The sequence below is a fragment of the Lutjanus erythropterus genome, chromosome 9, assembly GCF_056507025.1.
Source record: "Lutjanus erythropterus isolate fLutEry1 chromosome 9, fLutEry1.hap2, whole genome shotgun sequence".
Classification (NCBI taxonomy): Eukaryota; Metazoa; Chordata; class Actinopteri; order Lutjaniformes; family Lutjanidae; genus Lutjanus; species Lutjanus erythropterus.
In genome coordinates this window covers 14761082-14779527 of record NC_139325.1, presented here as the reverse complement: position 1 = coordinate 14779527, position 18446 = coordinate 14761082, and the positions used below count along the sequence as shown (strand labels likewise).

Genomic DNA, 18446 nt, shown 5'->3' with positions numbered 1-18446 from the left:
CATAGTTTGACCGTGTTTGATATGACAACAAATAAAGATGCAAATGTCTGACTGGATCTGAAAAGGATTCTTGTCACTTTTCAAATAGCATTGTAAGACTTAGTATTCAGGTGGCATTTTTTTGCAGGGTTGACAATACAGGCCAAACAGGTGACATGCACATCAGTCATAAGCTTCAAGCTGCAGGGAAATAATGTTCTGCTTTATGGATATATAAGAGAAATGGCCCAGGGCCAAACCAAGCTCAGCATATTTAATGTGTGTGTGTGTGTGTGTGTGTGTGTGTGTGTGTGTGTGTGTGTGTGTGTGTGTGTGGAGAGAGAGAGAGAGAGAGGGAGAGAGAGAGAGAGAGAGAGAGAGAGAGAGAGAGAGAGAGAGAGAGAGAGAGAGTAGTCAAACTTTTTCTCAGTCTCTCCCTCACAGCTTCTCCCCTTCCTTGATGAATTATCAATGCTTTGAAGTAATCAGTATGCAGAGGCCAGATTCAAAGTTGGAATCACAGTCTCATCCCTGCAGACACATGAACTAGCATTCTCAGACGCTGAATTTTGCTGCTTACTCTCCCATGTGTTGTGCTGAGGAACATGAATATGCAACTTAATCCCGTCTTGGCTGCAGATGCTTACAAAAGTACAGATTTTAAGACATGCACAGATGGATTTGCTTTTGCGGATGCATGGCATCTCCTGCAGAGTTGCTGAGCTGTATTTCAACAAAAGTGCTGAGTATGAATTGCAAACATATTTCTAAAGTCTACGGCAGTGCAATTCTGCTGTATGTCTAATAAACAGCAACACTGCAGCTCGAAATTATTATGCACCAAACCAAACTTAATAAGGTTTTCAGGTTAAATTTGCAGCAAATGTATATGATAGACCCAAAATGAATCAGACTGTTCCTCCTACTCAGCTCATAATGTTGTTGCTAAAAGGGAAATATCATCAGTCTACAAGATAATGAAATGTATTGACTATTGCTTGGAATATATCATTAGAGTTGCATCCAATGCACAGATACAAAAACACTTTTGATATGTGTGCATTTAGTGCTGTTTCATAACAAATGTACGCATTTATAAAATAATGCAGAGTATGTACAGTATTGGTTAGCAATGTTACTACATTGTGAGCACTGACACTAACTAAAGCCTTACCGCTTAATAATGACTTGACGATTTATAAGGACTAGAACCTAGATGGCTGTAGATACTGTTGTGCTGACACTTTAATGCATAGATAATAGCCTTTTCTACACCAAATATGATCAGCACTTTCTTCCCTGTTGTTCCATTTTCCAGTCTCATTTATTTGCCTTGGTAAACCTTGGTGATTTATCACAGACTTGCTTCCACTCTGGTTACTGTAGCAGGAGGCTAGCTACAACAGTGTGTTTAGGAGAGGCAGGCTCTTTACGGGAGCTGGTTATTGATCACACTGAATGATATTTATAGCATTTGACTCTAAAGTTGTGTCAATTTTGCACTAGTAATGAAACCTGCAAGTTAGGTAAGTAATGGAAGCTAGTAAATGTAATTACTACATCAAAAACAATTCTGTGCTGAGACACATTTAACACCAATGTTACATCATGGTACATAAGGTTACTCGCTCACATATCTGCAGGAGGTTGTTTTGGAGGTGCTGAAGTGGAAAAATGGTTTTAGTGTTGAGGGTTGACAGTGCTCATCATAATTGCAGTAGACAGCAAGTAGAAATGGTACATTTACCAAGTGGAACCTTATCCATTTTATGTCAAGATGACATTTTTTTGCCCATCATAACAACTCAGTACCATAACACAGATACACCAGTGCACCTCAATAAAACAGGCAGTTGGTCACTTATTAGTGCTACAGCACATATCTGCTCGTAACAGACAAATTTCATCCTTTAAAGCTAAGCAGGATATAAATCAGACAGCGGTGTGCACAGTGACGTACATGAATTACAATATACGACTGCAATGTGGCCATTTAGAAGAGCAAATGGCTGCATGACTGTGCTTCTAGTTGCATGGTCACAAACACTAGCAGTCTGTCAGCTGGATCTCAGATGCTAAATACCCAAATGGGACCGTGTTTGCATGACTGAATATGGCCACAAGCACCAAATTCTGTCATTTGCTTCAATTACAAAAGAACACACAAGTGAATGTAGTTCTTTTTAAATAGACTCCAGGGTCTCTGACCGTTTTGTCATGAGGCAGCATGTGTTCCAAAAATACTGCAAAACATTTTGTTTCCCTCAAATTCATAAGCTATTATCTAAAGTCAGCAATCAACACAGTGTAGTTATTGTCTGCACAAGTAATGCATTAAGCCATTAAATAGCTAGAGATGATCCACTACCATTTTTTCTTTTCTGATACCAATTCCGATATCACTGTTGTATGGTCTGAATCAGGTTAACACATTTTTAAAACATGTACACATACAGACAATGAATGACACTGACCTCGCCATTCTAGAAAAAAAAACATAGTGCTGTTGAGAAAGTAGCAGAGCCCCATTTTAGAGTTAATAAATTATATGTAATCAGATCGGTGCATAGACTTGTGTATTCACCAATACCAAGTACCACATTTCAAGAGATCAGAAGCATTTTATGATACTGGTATTGGAACAACCCTACTGAAAGCTGAGATTCCCTTCTAAAGAAGGCTTCAATAATCAATCAGACGCAAAATATAGGAATTCAACAGTCAAAATAAAAGGACGGCCTAGATTCCCTGGTTTAAGTTGTGATGCTTTTAGTGCATTACAGCAGTCAGACAGAAAGCATCTTTCAGTGCTTGGAGTGTTGTGCATTAATATTATTTAGTGGCATTTGTTTTCATTCCACTTAGTCCTGACAAACATTCAGAGCTGAACAAACATGTTTAAGTACTTCACCCTTCTTGATATTTCATCTCTGTCTGACTGATATAATGCAACAATGATTCTGATGACAGTGAGATGCTCTTGAGCAGTCATGCATCCAAGGGGTTATTATTATGCCTGCAAAAATGATTCTGAGAAAGTCTTCACGTAGTAAAGAGTATCAGACGAAGCACTTGTGGTTCCACTCACATCCCAATCCTAATCATTAACATTGTAGCTTTGACTCCAGGGCTAGAGGTCGTTTTGCTTTTCATTCAATCAAAATGTAAACTGGAGGTTCCATTTCATGTACGAATAATGAAATAGTCATTTGTGTTGTTTATGAGCAAATAATGTACAACGCCCTTCTTATGTTTAGCATTGTTGGCATTATTTTTCAGTAACTACTGAAGGTGGTTTTAGGATTTAGTACAAGTCACTGCTCAAAAAGAAAAAGATCTTGGAGTTGCAACTCTGAGCAACACTAATAATTCCTGTACTGCATCTCTGCATGATTATCCTGTTCTTCTTGTATCATAATTCAGCTTTTCCACCTAAGCCCTGATGTGAAATTCCATGACTTATTCATGACTTTCATTAATTTCATTAACTTGAGATAACCTCTAAAGGGACAGGCAGGCTTGCCTCATAGGAAAAAACTTAATACCAATATACTGAATGTATGAGACAAGATGTAAAATAACATGCAGGTGTATCCCTGTTAGGAGACCTTTGAGAAATGGCACGTCATTTCATGACTTCCCCAAATAAATCTATTTAATGTTATGACTTTACCTGACTGGATTATTACACCGCTCTATATTCCGTATTTTCCACAATTTCAAGGCACAGTGGGAGCACTGGAAATTTCACAGTCAAATACATGTGGCAAGGTAGAATCTTTTAATTTTACTTCCAAATGGTTTAATATGAATTCATGATCAATAGATGAATAAGAGGAAAAGCAACAGGATGCTGGATTTTAATTATGAGTCCAACATTTCATGTGATAAATAATGTTTGAAAAGGGGCATCAAGACAAAAAAAGACTTGATTTAGCCCACTGTGCAAATAACCATGTTTCCGATGGCAACAGAAATGTCACCACAACCATTTCAGTCTAAACACAGGGAGACTTCCTCCAGAGGCATCTATAATTATCATAGCAATTACCCTGAAAGTACGAAACAGTGACTCACGCAAGCACTGAGGCAGGTCTCCACTCCATGTCCCATTCCCCGTGCAGGTGAGCACAGCAGGGAAGGACAGCTCATAGCCAGGTAGGCAGCTGTAGCTCACACTGGTGCCCCACTCCAGGACTGAGCCTTCCAGGAGACCATTGGGTATGGGTGGAGGTGTAGGACATGACACCACTGTGGGAAAAACAAAGACACAGACATAGTAAAGCACAGGTGGACCTACCGGCAAAAGTCGGCAATTGCCTTAGGCCACAAACAACCAAGGACCCATAAAACAGCACAAGAAAGTTTTTTTGTTTTTAACTTTTCGCTAATTAGTTATGTCTTTTTAAAAATCCATGAACTAAAATGTCCTCCAAATGCTTAATTCAAGAGAGTCCTCACCTCACCTCACACAGTCCTCGCTACTTTGGACTATTTCATGATCTTACTGCAAATCTGCAGAAATGATCCAGGAAGACAGTTGCCAACTCATGTAAACAAATGGCCTCCAGTGGTGTAAAGCCTGTTGAAAAATGAAGTGACAATACCCCAGCACTGCTGAAAAAAGTAAGCAGGAGGATACTAAAAAGGACACTAAAAGACAATACCCACCCAGCCATGGCCTGTTCACCCTGTTGCTGTCTGGCGAGAGATACCAAAATATCCACTGCTGTACCACTACACTACAGAGCAGCTTCTTTTCTCAGACTGGGAGTCTACTTAACTCATCTTCCGCACTTCACCATAAAAAATAGTTTTTCAACCATTTATGCAATCCCAGATGTCTGGACATAATTGCTGTGTGAAGACTGGTGATTAGAAGAAGTTACTACTTTCTTAGTTAAATAAGGATTGAAAAAGGGGGAGAATAAGACAGAGGGCTCCACGCCTGCATTTGCCTTATGCCCCAAAATGATTAAATCCACCCCTGTATTAAGGAAAGTTTATCTGAGTACAATCGATGCAGATATGCATACTGTCAGATTTGTGTGAAGTAGGACTGCCTCCTAATAGTTGACTAAACTCTTAGTGAGTGAGAAGAGTCTTAGTTGAACTAATGTTCATTTATCTGTTAGTCACAGGAAAACAAAAGTAAAAAATTGTGGATTGTGGCAACAAAGACCTTTTCTCTTATAGCACGGAGGTCACTTACCAGTGCACTGCTAACTGATTACCTGGACAAGGACACAGTACAGTTTGACAACAGGGAATACAGTATCGAGGTGATTTACAGCTTCTCTGACTAGGACTCTGACTTTGGGGACGACCAAGACACCATGGGGTCAGGCAGGGACAGGGTCATCCATTGTGTTGATAACTCTGTGAGTATTTGTTTTTGTGAAGTTGGAAGTTATTTATTGCCATGTATTGAACAGCATGCCTTGTGCGAGGTTACACTATTCATTGCTTTTGTCTTTAACAGGTGCCACTGGTGAAATATCTTAAAGGCTCATTATAATGGTTTTGTGTGAACAATGTTACTTATAACATTCTCTCTCAGCCCTGGAATTTAACCATTTTGTGATACACCCCCAAAAATATATTTAAATAATTAAATTAATATCATGAACATGCGACGTCTACACCACTAATGGCTTGAGCTAATGACAAGTAGTCCTTTGGAAAAGTCTTTAGTCAGGGGCAGCCCAAAACAAGACAGACGTGAGAGCAAATGAGGTCCTACTTGAGAGCAAGAATAAAAGTTCTAAGTTGAGAAATTACTGCTGATGGCCAATTGGATTTTTACAGAAACCAGATCTAGCATAAGTGATAGGACATTTTAAATATTTCAACTCTGTGATACAAAGAAATAGCACATAATCATATTCCTAATGTTAAAAAGGCTGAATCTATAATTGCTGCATGTTGTTGCAGCAGTGGGGGGTCTACATCAAACAGGAAGGAGTAAGAATTGAGTGTGGAATTTAAATCCTTGGGTGCTGTACATAGATACTATGTATGAGTCTCACCCAAAATATCTGCTGCGTGTATGTGCCGAAGTCAAAACATAAATGAAAGCAAGAACACTTTATGACATTAATCCAATGGTGTAGAGAATATTTGGTTCTGCAGCCCTGGACACAAGCATGTAGGATCATAAAAGATCCCTCAGAAAACACTGTTGCTGTCTTCCACAATGATTCAGTTGAAAAAGCAGCTATTGGATGTAACTCAAGGATAACAGACGATGTTGGACATAATTACTGTGATTTATGTGGATTTATGGAGATATGGCTATATCCTGGGTCTTTGCATTTCAAATCAAAATGATGATAAATGGAGGTGGTAATGATGATAAGAGGGAGTAGTAGTGTTAAAAGGTATTCACATTGGAATAAACCTACTCTTGCCCCCCAAAAAATTGTCATTCTTACAGGTTTTTATCTTCCCATTTATATCCAGAATTATACAATATCTGAACGTCCCAAAGAGCCTAAGCACTGCTTCTTTTTAAAACACCAACAGGATTGAAGCTTAGCTTAGTTAGCTTTTTCATGCAGGTTAAACATGAACATATTTTGTCAAATCTATTATTTCACTGCATGCTTCAAATTATAGTGCTATTTTACAGATATCAAGAGGCAATAGGGGTGGCACAAATTCACCACTCTACATAATGTGGATTACGACTGAGTGAGAACTAGGTCTTTAGCCCAGAGAAATGGCCTGTGTTTTGACTGTGACTATGTGGGAATTTTCTGCTGTTTCTGTTTGGAGTATACTGAATAATTTCTGCGAGAAATGAGGGGACATCTTGCGTCTGTGTAAGCCATAAACTTTCTGCTCAACAAATGTAATAAATGAATGCATAATAAAGCTCAGAGTTTGTTCTGACACACTTGGAGATGAACCCGTGGGGACGCAGATGGGATATGGGTTTTAGGGATGTGAATAAATTATAGCAGTTGTTTTATACCGTTACTATCCTCCCATAACACCCATGATTTCCCCAAGTCTCTTTTTCTTTTAGAATTACTCACGCACGCCGAAACACTTGAACAAAGACCTGCAAATTGAAGCAAGGCTATATCCCAGCCTCGCAACTGTCTGGCAAGATCAGATGTTTAGTTTACAAATCCAGTTACTTAAACTGTCATGTTAACACCATGGCTCTCAAGTTAAGGTTAAGTGTTTTGGCAGTACAACAACGTAGTCATTTTCACTTACTAAATACATGACAAAAATAAACAGATGCAGACGTGTGAACGCAGGCTCTGTGGACATCTTTTTGCTGGGCAGGACCACTGATAGAGAGAGACACATGTACCCAGCACATTTGTTAGCATCATTACAAAGACAGAGACTTAGATAAGGCTGGTTAAACTAGCTGCCACTTGGGGCACAGATTTGTGATTACCTGACTGCTGGACATTTCCATGATTGCCTTTTTCCTACGTACCTCAATCAGCTTCAAGCCTGTTACCTTTCTTTTCATTTACAGAGCTCAACGTCCCACCACCAAACCACCAATGTTCCTACTGTACATTAAGTTGCTCTATCTAAGCAACTTGAGAATTGCTAATTAGACACAAATACAATACAAATTTATTCAACATGTGATTTACATTATATTTTTTGGACTGTGTGCTGTCCATAAGATGTTCTTCTTTGTGGTAGCACCCACATCTCTTATCCTAGGGCCCTTTTCCACCAAATAAGCTCTGGTTTTTGAACTGGAGAATCAACTTTTCAGGCACCAAACCAATTGATTTTTGATGGAACTGCCCAGAATGGTTAAATTAGGCGTTTTAACCATAACAGAACTGGTTCCATGTTGGTGGCAAAGGGCCGCCTGTGACTCAGTGAGCAGTAAATGGATCTCTCCAGTGAGGTCATTCCCAGAATCAAGTGTTAACTGCATTCAGAATGACTCAGTTTAATGAGCTCAGCAAGACTATTTTAATGTATTCAAACAGTAATACAATTTATTTGGAACATGTTTCTTAACTTGACTAATTTAATGAAATATGTTACAAATTACATTTCAAGGCATGCATAATCTGTAATGGAATATTTTAAAAATAATCCTCCCAAAACAGTCTATAATGTATCTTTAGTTAGCCTTTTTTGAGTCATACAACCTGTTATTTAGTCTTAGTTTAATCCTAAAATCCAATAGATTTTAACCAAGTGACAGCTTTACTACGCTATAACACTGTTACTGATGACCAGAACGGGACTTAAACTATTGACTGAAATAAATTATCAAATGAAAATAGACAAACACTATGATGCATTAGGATAATAAATGCAACTAATTTGGCATCTAAGTAACAAATCTAAAATAGCTGTCAAAATGAACACTGATAAATTTACATTTACACAGTTCAGAAAGCACTTTTCTGCTCAGCTGTTCAAAGAATTTTTTTGCTTTTTACATGATGACGCCTAAAATTTGAAACTGTGTAGGTTTTGTAATTATGATAGTGTTAATATAAGAGGCACTTGATGGACAACTTTCGTGACTTGCAAAGTTTAGTTGGATTTTCTTTGTCTACACAATGACTTACAGTATATGGAGCAACACTCTGTGGGATATTCACACATTCTCTCCAAGGTGGAACCATCTTTTGTTCTTGGTTGGCAGTGAATCCAAAAAGATTTCCATGCGGACTGCGTAGCAGTGTACAGTATATATGCTTTAGATGTATGCTATATTTGGAAAGAAATTTAGGCCAAGATGAATAGTGAATAAAAGTAAAGGAATAACCATACTGATGTTGCAATCTGTTTTTTAATGTTTTGTTCAGTAATGCAATTTTGTTTCTCAAGTTCTCAAGGAGAAACAAGTTCACTTGAAATTGTTTCTCTTTGATGTTAATGAATTAGTAAAGAGGGCCTTCAATTTGGGATTTCCATGTTGTTGCTCTAGAGCCCTGCAAAAAAAGCACTTCATTCTGAAATACTTCACTAAAATGCTAAGCTGGATGCTGTAAAGTAGAAAGAGAGTTGGGGTGTGCATCTGTCTCCCTACAAAAGAGGGAGAGTAAAAGATAGATGGAGAATGTGTGAATACACGTGCAAGTAGGCAAATTATGCTGATTATTGGAGTAGGCCTACTAATCCCATAAGCACTGCATCAGAAATTACTTCAAATAAATGAAAAAAAAAGGCATGGGTGGCAGGCAGAACTGAATGGGAAGCGGAGAGTGTCCCCATTTTCCTAAGTAGTTCTAAGCAGCATTAGTGCCTCTTAGCTGAACACGCCAAACCTGGGATTCAAACTGAATCCTTGCCGGGCGAGGCTTAGGATGTGTCATCGGTGGTGTGTGTATGCACACACAAGCAACATGGCTAGCACTGACACACACACACACCCACACATAATAAGTGCAAAATTATGCACAGAGTCGGCACACATAAACCTCTTTGTCCTTTTTAGCCCCCCTCCCCACGGAATATTTGTGAATGTCCCTGCAATACATGATCCAAATCTATGACAAGGTGACAGATGCTCCACATCATGACCATTTTCAAGCAGCTCACCCCAGCTGAACTGCTGCACCTTCAACTTGAACCCAATCATGCAAAAGAAAAAGGCACCCAATTGCATTGAAAGAGGCACTGTTTTCAGTTTCAGAAACAAGAAAAGAAAATAGATATTTCCTCAGTCCTTTTTTGAGACCTCATAGGCTGTCAGTAAGAGAGATGATAAAAAAGCTGTAATTACCAGTGAACCGTTCTATTGCTCATCCTAGATAGTCTAGAATGGGAGGAAGGGAGAGGAAGAGAGCAATGACAAGGGGAAAATAAAGAATAAAACATCTGTATTCCTTCTTAATAGCCCATCCACACTGAGGAATCACGAAATTAATATATAGCACCCACTTAGTAATCAGACCCCTCTCTCTTGACTTTCTTTTATTCATTTACCCCAGAGAGGGAAAAGTTCCATCGGAAAAGTGAGAATAGCAAGAGCGAGAGAAGGGACACTGACTAATGCATAGAGGTCAGTACAAGCTGAATGTATGTAAGTGTCTATGTCTATGTATGCATGAGAGAGACAGTTGTGTAATTGAATGCCCATATGGGGTTGTATACGTGTGTGAGTGTGTGATGAGGAAGGCTAAGCTCTAGGGCTTCACTCCTCTCCACACCACCCCCATCAAGCACAGCAGCATCGGGGCCAAGTTGCAGTAGCTGTCAAGGATTAGAGCTCGGAGGTTAGGAGCTTCACACACTTTTACACACACATGCGCGCACACATACACCCACGCTTATCTGCATGTGTTTCTCTCTCTCTCTATTTAAAATGCCTTGGGTAACAGTTGTGTGACCATTGATTCAACCAACAGCTTCAACATACCACGGAACAGGGCACGTTAATAATGAAACGCACCCATGAAATATTACAAATCAGTGTCAGTTTGGATGTTGTAAACTTCTAGGCAAGGTCCTCAGGAGCCTGAGGAGGGCAAGAAGTGAGTGGCTTAAAACCACAGTTCACAGAGTTGAGCTAAGGGAAGGTGATGACTACTACTTTTGAGTTTATAACAGCATCTTATACACAGAGTAAGTCTAGAAATAAAAACAGCCCTTACACAAGAAAAAAGATCAATAGGCTTTATGTTTTTACATTCATTTGACTTTCTGTAGCTTGTTGGTGTAGAAGAGGGGTTTTCAAAGTCTGTGGGCCAGACAAAGCTGTGAAAAAGCCTTGTAGTTTTTGGTAGATCATTAAAGTTAAAGTTTGATATTGAAAGACTGTTACAGTTGTGACTTCAAATGGATCTATAGTGCAGTGCTGTTTTGGTCTCTGAATTTTGTATTTTGCATTTGAAGAGAGACAGTGAGTGTGAGTGTGGCATGAGAGAAAGTAGAGAAAATGGATAACCGATGAATAAATATTAATATTAAGTTAATAGTTTTTATGGAAAACATATGTTTTTGTTTTTTTTAAACACAAAAATGTGTGTGATGGCAAGTAAAAATTATGAGTAGTTTGGTAGAATTTAGAATTCACCAGCCACTTTGACTAATGGAAGGAAAGTTAACTTCCAACACTGTATTTGACACACAGCAATAGAGGTTATGAGGCCTAATGTTGCTGTTTTATTGCTGTTTTTTAAAAAATACATGCAAAGGTCGGTCCTCTGGCTTTCACTGGTTTCTAATTGTGGGAAAAAATTACAGTTCCTAAATGTAATGTCTGAACTATTTCTTAAACCAAACCACACATATTTAGGTTATTCTATGTGACCTCCTTTTAATAATTAATGTACTTTTTCATTTGCATTCATTGAGCCCCCCATTATAGTCTCTGGGACAGGCTGCATGTCTCATACCTGTTGTTCTGATTGTCTGCATGTCAGTCTCTAACACTCTGCCTCTTTTTCTCTCAGATTTCATTTGTCCTTTTCCATTTCTCAAGAGGCAAACACAATGCCAGCTTGCCTCTCAGTGACTGAGACAGCAGCCTGAGAACAGTTCCTAAGCAACGATGAGCCACCGTTTGCCTTGTGGGCTCTTCCCTTTCCTGGTGTACTTTTGAACTGTTCGCTGCACAAGTTAATCTTCCCTGCGATACTTACTTTTGGGTGTCGATGGCAGACTTGCTAATCTATGCCTCCACTCAAGCATCATAAATCATAGAGTGATGTAGCGCTGATGGGCGTACAACAACTAAGTCCTCACTGTGGGTTTTCTAACTTTGATGTTAATCAAGCCCATAGAGTGCACGCAAACTTTTAGAGAGAAGGACCCAGTGATTAACTGTTGGGATAACAATTAGAGGGATCCTTGTTGTGATGAACGGGACTTGTTAGCCATCCATTATAAAGTGTCAGAGGAACTTTTAGCCTTGGCTCTGTGCCACCACAGGTGCAACTCTAGATGCAGGTGTGGGTGAAATCACTGTGTCCTAGATCAAGGGCTCTAAAAATGTATTATATATAATTTTTTTTGAAAGCCAGCTGAGCGATGCCATCTCTTATCTGGGGACTCATAATGTTTGGATGCTCTGGACACAATTTAGATAAACGGATTCAAAACTGCACATAGTGTTTATGTGGGTGTCTGTGTTTATCCTTAGGCATTGCACACAAATACAGTATATGCACCTGCATGTGTGTGTGTGTGTGTGTCTCATAGACACCCAGCCTCATGTATCGTTGGCACTTCCGTTATCAGCACACTAAATATGACACTATCTGACCACACAGGAAGCTCTGTGTCACCTTCCTTGCTAATCTCATTAGATCTCAGGGTGTAAGCATGTACTTTATATTGTACGTGACAGTGTGCTAGCGTGCCAAGGTTGTTACAGCACGGTCTGATGGTTATCAAGGTTGACTGTCTACTGGGGCACGTGTTTCAAATGCAGTGTATGCGAGTGTGTGCATTTGTGGGTGGTACTTACCTTGGCATGCTGGCATGGTGCCACTCCAGGTGCCATTGCTGGTGCAGGTCCTTGTGACGGCGTTGTCCCCTCCGATCATCACATACCCTGGCTGGCACATGAATGTCACATTCTGGCCCACCGTGATGTCATCGCCAAATCGAAGCCCATTTGCTGGAATCCCAGGATCGCCACAGGTGATCACTGTCATTGGTAGTCAAACATAAAGTTGTATAAGAAAGCATGAAATATACTGTACAGCATATTAAAAATTCTACATCAATTCAAGTTGTCTGATGTAATGCCTATGCATTCAGAAGAGACAGAGGTTAGATTTTTGTCCCCTTTAAATATTCTATTTTCAGTGTTCTCTTGTTAACTGGTTAGTTTCCTTATCCTGTACTTGCATGATCAGGGAATAATCATGAACGTGTTATGATATATGCTATAGCGGTGACTTCCAAAATGTGGGCTGCGAAGGGCCTGAGGGTGGATCATGAAAAATAAATGAATAAAACATCAATACCTTTAAGTTTAAAATTTTAAAGCTAGAAATTACCATCAAATATTTCTGATTAATTTAAAAAAAAAAGTTAGTAACCTGTTACATTAACATTGGAAGGTATCTTATACTTTGACATTGGTACAATTGGTCCCATGTTTTGATCAGAGTTGTGATTAGAGGTTTAGATGGGCAACAGATGATCTTCAGATTTCATATTGGGCCATGACATTCTTAAGTTTGGGAATGGCTGTGCTACAGTACAGTCAACAAGAGTGGGGGATGATCAATGATTATCTTCTCAGCCTTAATAATTACGCTCTCAGCCAAATATCAAAAGTATTCAAAAGTTTTGAACAGCTGTGCCAAATACAGTTGTGTGTGATCAAAATGAAACATTAAACAATCCCAGGGTGCCATCACAACTCTACCCACAACCTCTCACCAGTAGTTCATACTCATTATAGTGATGATTTGCTGCACAGAAGCACATTGTGCAACAGAATGAAGTTAAAGCTACAAAAAAAATTCTGATGTCTTTTACTTATTTTTTTTATTTGGTTGCAGAAATTGTTAAACCTCTAGTGCACAGCACTGTACAGTATTTTAACCTTTACTCAAACAACTCTGTGATCATACAACCTCCTCTTATCCAACTCACAAGTTGTATGGATGGGAATCGTTCCCATGTCTACTATCCAGCCTATATGACATGACAATGGCATTAGTGAAAGACACAGGAGCGCCATTGTAATGACATTCACTCATGGACTAAGAAAAACGGCCTTGCTTTCAACTTCGTGACAATGTAATTCTTAGATAATGAAATGGGTTTTGCTTAATAGGAGAATTCTATTAAACCACAGGGAACATTTATTCAATCAGAAAACTTAAATATCACTGGAGAGCAATGAAATACATACAATGGCTCAATCAGAATATTAAAAAGGCAATGGACACCTCCACACAAAAAGGTAACAAAGTGCATGAAGCACAAAACTGTGTGATATTGTGTAGCAACCTTAAAGACTGACGATATAACACACATATGTGTCTGCACATAAAGTGGACTCAGTCTTCTGAACATAAGAACTATTGATGATAAAGCTGTAACCATAATAATATATTACCATGCACTCAAAGCTTCAGCATCTGTTTTGTTATACATCCCCCCTAAATGTGAAGGACATTTTTATTAATAAAGCAATCCTAAACTAACCATGTTTTATATACATAATCCTCTTCTAAACTAAACATCAGTGCTTATATGATTTTGAGATATTGGCTATATTTTAGTCTAAAGAGGAGAGGCCATTGAAAATAATAATAATGTTGGGACACTTCCCTCCCCCAGTGATTTGTTTTGTCTCTTCTTTTCATATGGCTATTCTTGGCTTCTTCTCAACGCAAAATTCCTCCAAAGTAAACAGATGGCTGAGTTTTGGCCCACTACATTGTCAGGTCTTAACCTATTGCTATCTCTGATGAAATTCTAAGTTGCCAACCTCTACATGACTGCTTTTACATAGCCCTTGTTTTATCTTACAACCCCAATTTGTGTCTGCTTATTACAATTTTTTTCTTGGCTTGTTCACCTTATTGTAAGAAGCCAGTTTGATACATATGGCTGTCCCTGCCCACGCCTGCTCCCGTAAATAAATTCCTGTTTGTTTATTTTCAGTTGCTGCCAAGGACTTCAACACTTGGACATATTCGTCATTGCTGGGTGAGACTAACTTTGTATTCTGACAAGGAACATCTGAGAGCTGCTAGTTGAGAGCACAGAAAAAAAGTGAGGTCTTCACTTTGCCACCAAGGTTTAGAATTGATGACAGTATGTTCTTGCTTGCTCCAATCTAATTCTAGATATACAGTATCTACTTTCATACTCAGCACAAAACTACAATACTCAGAGGTAAGATAGAAATGAGACGTTAAATGTACAGCCTTGATGTTTGTCTGATGAATGACACAGGTTATATAGGTATTTGTTATGTGTGCTGTCTGTGTACTTAGAGCAATTCCTACACCCTGTATCCTATATTACAGTGTAATCTATATCACATGACTGAATTGCAGGACAGTTGGCACTGATGTATTTGATGTTTGTGTATATATATGTACTGGTGCCTGCCTTTTATGGATACTGTTTGTGTAATAAATAAGCTAACCTGACAGTCTTATAAAATTACTTGTACTTTAAAGGCCTTGTGGATAATGAATTCCTTTTTTGGGAGAGTTCACCCAAAGCATACAAGATGGCATTTATCCACTCACACCTAGAGTGGTATCTATTCAAGCACATAGTAATTTATTCAAAATCTCAACAACAGCCTTTCTAATTAGATATATAGTATGATTGCCTCTTGGTATAATCCTGGTTTCCACTTTAAGTGGAAAGTGAGGATGAGGTGTTTGCAATCTGCAAACTCACAGCTAAATGCCACTAAATCCTACACACTGGTCACTCATATTTCCATCCTGAGCTCCCACTTAAGTCTTTAACCTTAAGTCATGAAAACATTTCACAATATGAAATATTTCAGAAAGTTTCAAACTGGTAAAACATAAGAGCTGGTCTGTTAACTGGTCAAATCTTCTCAGTTATTCACTAAAATTGGTTTTCAATATATTATTGGTGAAAAACAAGCAATGTCGGAGAAGAATAATACTTAACTTTATATTTTAACAGTTTAACAAGATCAAGAGTCTAGAACCATGCTTAGGGTACCATGCACCATGGTTAGGGCTGGCTGACAATGTTGGCACGCTAACAAGCTCACAATGGCAATGCAGGCACACTGTTTGCCATGTTCGTCTTCTTACTTTAGAATGTTAACATGTTAACATTTGCAATTTGTACAACGTACAGGTTGATGGTAATGTAATTAGGTTTAGTCGTAAACCAAAGTTTGGGACAGTGTTATGCATTCATTCAGCGCATTTATTTCAATGGCAGATAAAATGAAAAAGTTACCTATCGGCCAAGCACAGAAAAAAGTTCATGTCAGACCGTGGCAAGTACAATGGAATGACATTCTGTATTAATGATGCACTTTTTTGGTTTTACTTAAGACTTTAAAGTCACGACAAGCTCAAAAACCAAAAACAAAGAGATTGGGATAATATATGATCTTTTATGAGCAATAAAATCATGTATCTGTATAATTATGATTATAGAAAACAGCAGCTGATCAACTTGTCTCTGTAGGCAAATATATTTGCAGTATTTGTGTATGTGCATCTTTGAGTGACTGTGCATGAGTGTTGCAAAGGTCTTTAATTCATTCTGACTCTAAGCCACCAAAATGACACCGACACACAATATCTTGAATTAACGTCTCTCCACACATCAGTCAGGTGCACCTGGCATGAGCAAAAGACAGCTCATAATCATTTCAATTGGGTTCAACTAAACATGTTGTGAGGAAGTGGAAAAGTGCTCTTACTAGAAGAGAGAGAAAGAAAAAGTATGTGGGTACATAAATGTAAATGTTTGCATGTGCCCGTCTATCTGTTGGAGTGTAAAACCCAGTCAGTCAGCACAATGCCAAAAAGCTGCAGGCTGTTGACTTCAGCAACTCAACTTAACTCTACAGCTTTTTCATTCAGTAACATTTACTTGCTCTCAGGAAAACTGGGTTACTGGGAGAAATAAGGTTAAGGCAGGAAATCAGAGGAGTTCATGCACATGTACATGCACTGCAATAACCTGCTCCCAATAAAAGCTGCTTTTAAATGCAGTTGGACAGTAACCAGATTTCTTTTTATCCCTTACTGCATCACATTTTTGAACCACGTTGATATATTTTAGCTGTGTTGTGATACACACAAGCACTGGAGGACTTACAACTTAACCAGATGACATTATCTGTAGAGAGGAAACAGAATTAGGGCTCTGTCTTACACCTGGTGCAAAGCAGTGCAAAGTACAGCGCAACTGTCACTCCTAATTGGCAACGGACGCAATTGTCATCTTCTTGCCTAGCACCAATGTTGTGCAAGTAGTGGACATGCTTGCGCCCATCTGTACACCTATGGGCATGTTGGTTTTAAAATGAGCTGTGGTCAGGGGCGTTGTTAGCATATTGCTATTTTGGAGCAGCAGAAATTGATTGTGCCACCGACCAACAATGGTCAAAAGTCAATAGCACAGTATTTTCTTGCTATTTATAGGGCACATTATTCAGATAGTAAGACAGTAGTGAGTGTCTACATACACAGGTTCACAATGCACTTACACTCTGCTTCAAGGGTACTGCAGTTAATCTGCAGGTCATAAAACTAGAATTCTGATTGATAGCGGACGGGTTGAATGGGTGAAATAAAGTGAAGCGTCTCCCCATTAAGAGAGACACTGCGCATTTAAACATGTGGCACAGCAGCCTTGCTTCATCGACCAATCCTGACATACTGACAGGTTTGGTCAGGATCTAATGTTAATTAATGCCCTGTGTTCCTCTACACATATAAAAAGTCTCTTTCACAGTTCATATAGTAAAACTGTTTTGAGCAAAACAACCACCTAACTTCCATCAGAGCTGTCTAAAGAATTATGTCTTCTGTTTCCTCTGGAGAGTTTCCCCTGTTTCCTCTTGCTTAAGTATTAATGATATTTGCTTAAGTAATATCATTGCACACATGGAAATGTTTTTAAAATGACTGAAAGCAGCCTCTCTAATCAGTAAATCATTAAATAATGTTGAGTAGCACAGGCTTTCCAGGCGATTTCTTCTCTGTGTTGTATTGATGTGTTTTCTTTAACAATTAGAGAAGCTGATTTCAGTAATTTTAAACATTTCCATGCAGGAACACCTGTTTTTTAAAGGGAAAGAAATATGACACACTGATTGCTTTAATTCATGTGACTCCCAGAACATAACTAGAATTAAGAGACTAAATGCAACAGCTTACTTTGTTCCCAGATCATGTGTGGTTCAACTAGCAGAAGTGGAGCTGGACATGCCCTAAATACACTTGTGCCATGCACTTTAGATGATGAGCTGTAGACTCTGTAAAGGGGCCTTAGACTTATTTCAGTTGTAATCAGACTGAATTCAGTTATTTTCTTAATGTCTAATGTAAACTCCAAATCCACATCCCCTTTCCCCACATCCACGATGAATCCAACATTACTGTGTTGGCATTTATACTAGGGGAGAGAGGAAGGAATGGAGAAAAGGAGGAATACTAAAATCAGTAAATATAAATCAAAATGATCACAGCATGCAGGGCAAATAGTCTCCCTGAATAATCAGTGTTTACTGTTTATTTCATAAAGTGCTCTTTAGCTTTACTTCTTGGTTCACCGAACAAGTCTGTTTCCTCATGCACTTTACTAATTCTGTAATTCTTTAACATGCTCTATAAATTTCATTTATCAACCATCAGGAGTGTTAAGAAAAAAATAAAAGCAGAAGTTTTCTCACTCCCCTTGAGAATGTTGTGTGACTTTGATCTGGTAACCTACATGATCGATTACCCATGAACCGTGAAAATGATTGCCTCCTTAATGAAGGCACACTGAGCCAATCTCGGCGTCTTAAGTGTTGATGTCCCTGAACTGAC

The 18446-nt window shown here is 38.7% G+C and overlaps 1 protein-coding gene across 1 annotated transcript in view; it reads right to left on the bottom strand.

The window, feature by feature from the left end:
- The window catches only part of LOC146321193 (CUB and sushi domain-containing protein 3-like), a 184720-nt gene that overhangs the window by 21933 nt on the left and 144341 nt on the right, over nucleotides 1-18446 (bottom strand). Inside the window, exons 55-56 of the mRNA XM_084726245.1 lie at nucleotides 12398-12580; nucleotides 4057-4230 (exon numbers count right to left, since the gene is read on the bottom strand). Of these exons, the coding sequence (XP_084582371.1) occupies nucleotides 4057-4230; nucleotides 12398-12580 (357 nt within the window). The remainder of the gene's footprint in view (nucleotides 1-4056; nucleotides 4231-12397; nucleotides 12581-18446) is intronic.